The 1,449-nt window shown below is 41.4% G+C and overlaps 1 protein-coding gene across 1 annotated transcript; it reads left to right on the top strand.

Annotated features, from left to right (window-relative positions):
• Positions 1-86: 86 nt before the first annotated feature.
• LOC112095156 (probable polyamine transporter At3g19553) lies at positions 87-1,445 on the top strand (the record flags this gene model as incomplete). The annotated part of the gene is made up of 2 exons (XM_024176835.1): positions 87-423; positions 597-1,445. A coding segment is annotated over exon 2 (846 nt), but the record flags the coding sequence as incomplete, so codon positions are not given.
• Between the last annotated feature and the right edge of the window lie 4 nt (positions 1,446-1,449).

Raw genomic sequence — 1,449 nt, 5'->3', positions numbered from 1 at the left:
AAAAAAAAAAAAAAAAAAGATACAAAAATAAAATGGGGACATTGATGATGTTACATGGGATTCTTCAATTATTTCGCACTCAAAATCCACGGAGCAATAGCCAATAATGCTAATTATCAAAAAAAAAAAAAACCCAAAAATGCTCAAGTGTCCGCCAATCTCCGTAGTCTTGCCATTCGTCCACGTGATAATACGTGCAAGCTCTATGGTTGGGCATAACGTGTAAGCCAAATGTCAAACCTTTGACTTCTCCTTGTTCAAGAGATGAGCTTCTCCACCACTCCCAAAAAAAGATCTGGATTTGGCAATCTTCCCAAGATGTTTGGGATTCAAACTGTGTTTTACAACAGCTCCAAAACATTGAATCCCACAATTTAACTAAAGATCTCAAGAGTTCTCATTTTGGTAAATCCTCCAAAACAGGTATTATTACTATCTCCTCTCACAACTGAATCTTCCAGTTTTGGCAACTGTTTTTTGTTTTTCAACAATTTAGGCAAAGGCCATTTCAGTAAATTCGTTGAACTGCTTGTGACATCAAATTTTGCTTCCAATCATCTATTTAGTTTCTCCTTTTCCTGTGGATTGGTGAATAGGGAATGACAAGTAATGGCGAGAATATTGCTGTTATCAAGAAAACACCAAAACTTACTCTTCTTCCTCTTATTGCTTTGATATTCTATGATGTTTCTGGGGGTCCTTTTGGAGTTGAGGATTCAGTAAAGGCCGGTGGTGGACCTCTTTTGTCTTTGCTTGGTTTCTTGATATTTCCTTTCATTTGGAGCATCCCTGAAGCTTTGGTAACAGCAGAACTAGCCACAAGCTTCCCCGAAAATGGAGGGTATGTGCTTTGGATATCAACAGCATTTGGGCCATTCTGGGGGTTCCAAGAAGGGTTTTGGAAATGGTTTAGTGGGGTTATGGATAATGCCCTTTATCCTGTTTTGTTCCTTGATTATCTTAAGCACTCGATACCGATCTTCAATCGATTAGTAGCTCGAATTCCAGCTCTTTTGGGGCTTACAGTTTCATTGACTTACTTGAACTACCGAGGTCTGCATGTTGTCGGGTTTTCGGCTGTTGCTCTTGCCGTCTTCTCGCTTTTCCCCTTTGTTGTGATGGGTGTTCTTTCGATTCCTAGAATTAGTCCTAAGCATTGGCTTGTGGTGGACTTCAAGAAGGTGGACTGGAGAGGGTACTTCAATACCATGTTTTGGAATCTGAACTATTGGGATAAGGCAAGTACTCTTGCAGGGGAGGTTGAAAATCCGAGTAAAACGTTCCCCATGGCGCTTTTTGGGGCTGTGGTCTTGGTGGTTTCTTCGTATTTGGTCCCGCTTCTTGCTGGGACAGGAGCTCTTGGAGCCAATTATGGTGCATGGAGTGATGGGTACTTTGCGGAAGTTGGACTGTTAATTGGTGGCTCTTGGCTCAAGTGGTGGATTCAGG

This window comes from Morus notabilis, unplaced genomic scaffold, assembly GCF_000414095.1.
Source record: "Morus notabilis unplaced genomic scaffold, ASM41409v2 C11414106, whole genome shotgun sequence".
Lineage (NCBI taxonomy): Eukaryota > Viridiplantae > Streptophyta > Magnoliopsida > Rosales > Moraceae > Morus > Morus notabilis.
Note: the sequence above shows the minus strand (reverse complement) of the source record. Positions and strands in the feature narration are given on the sequence as shown.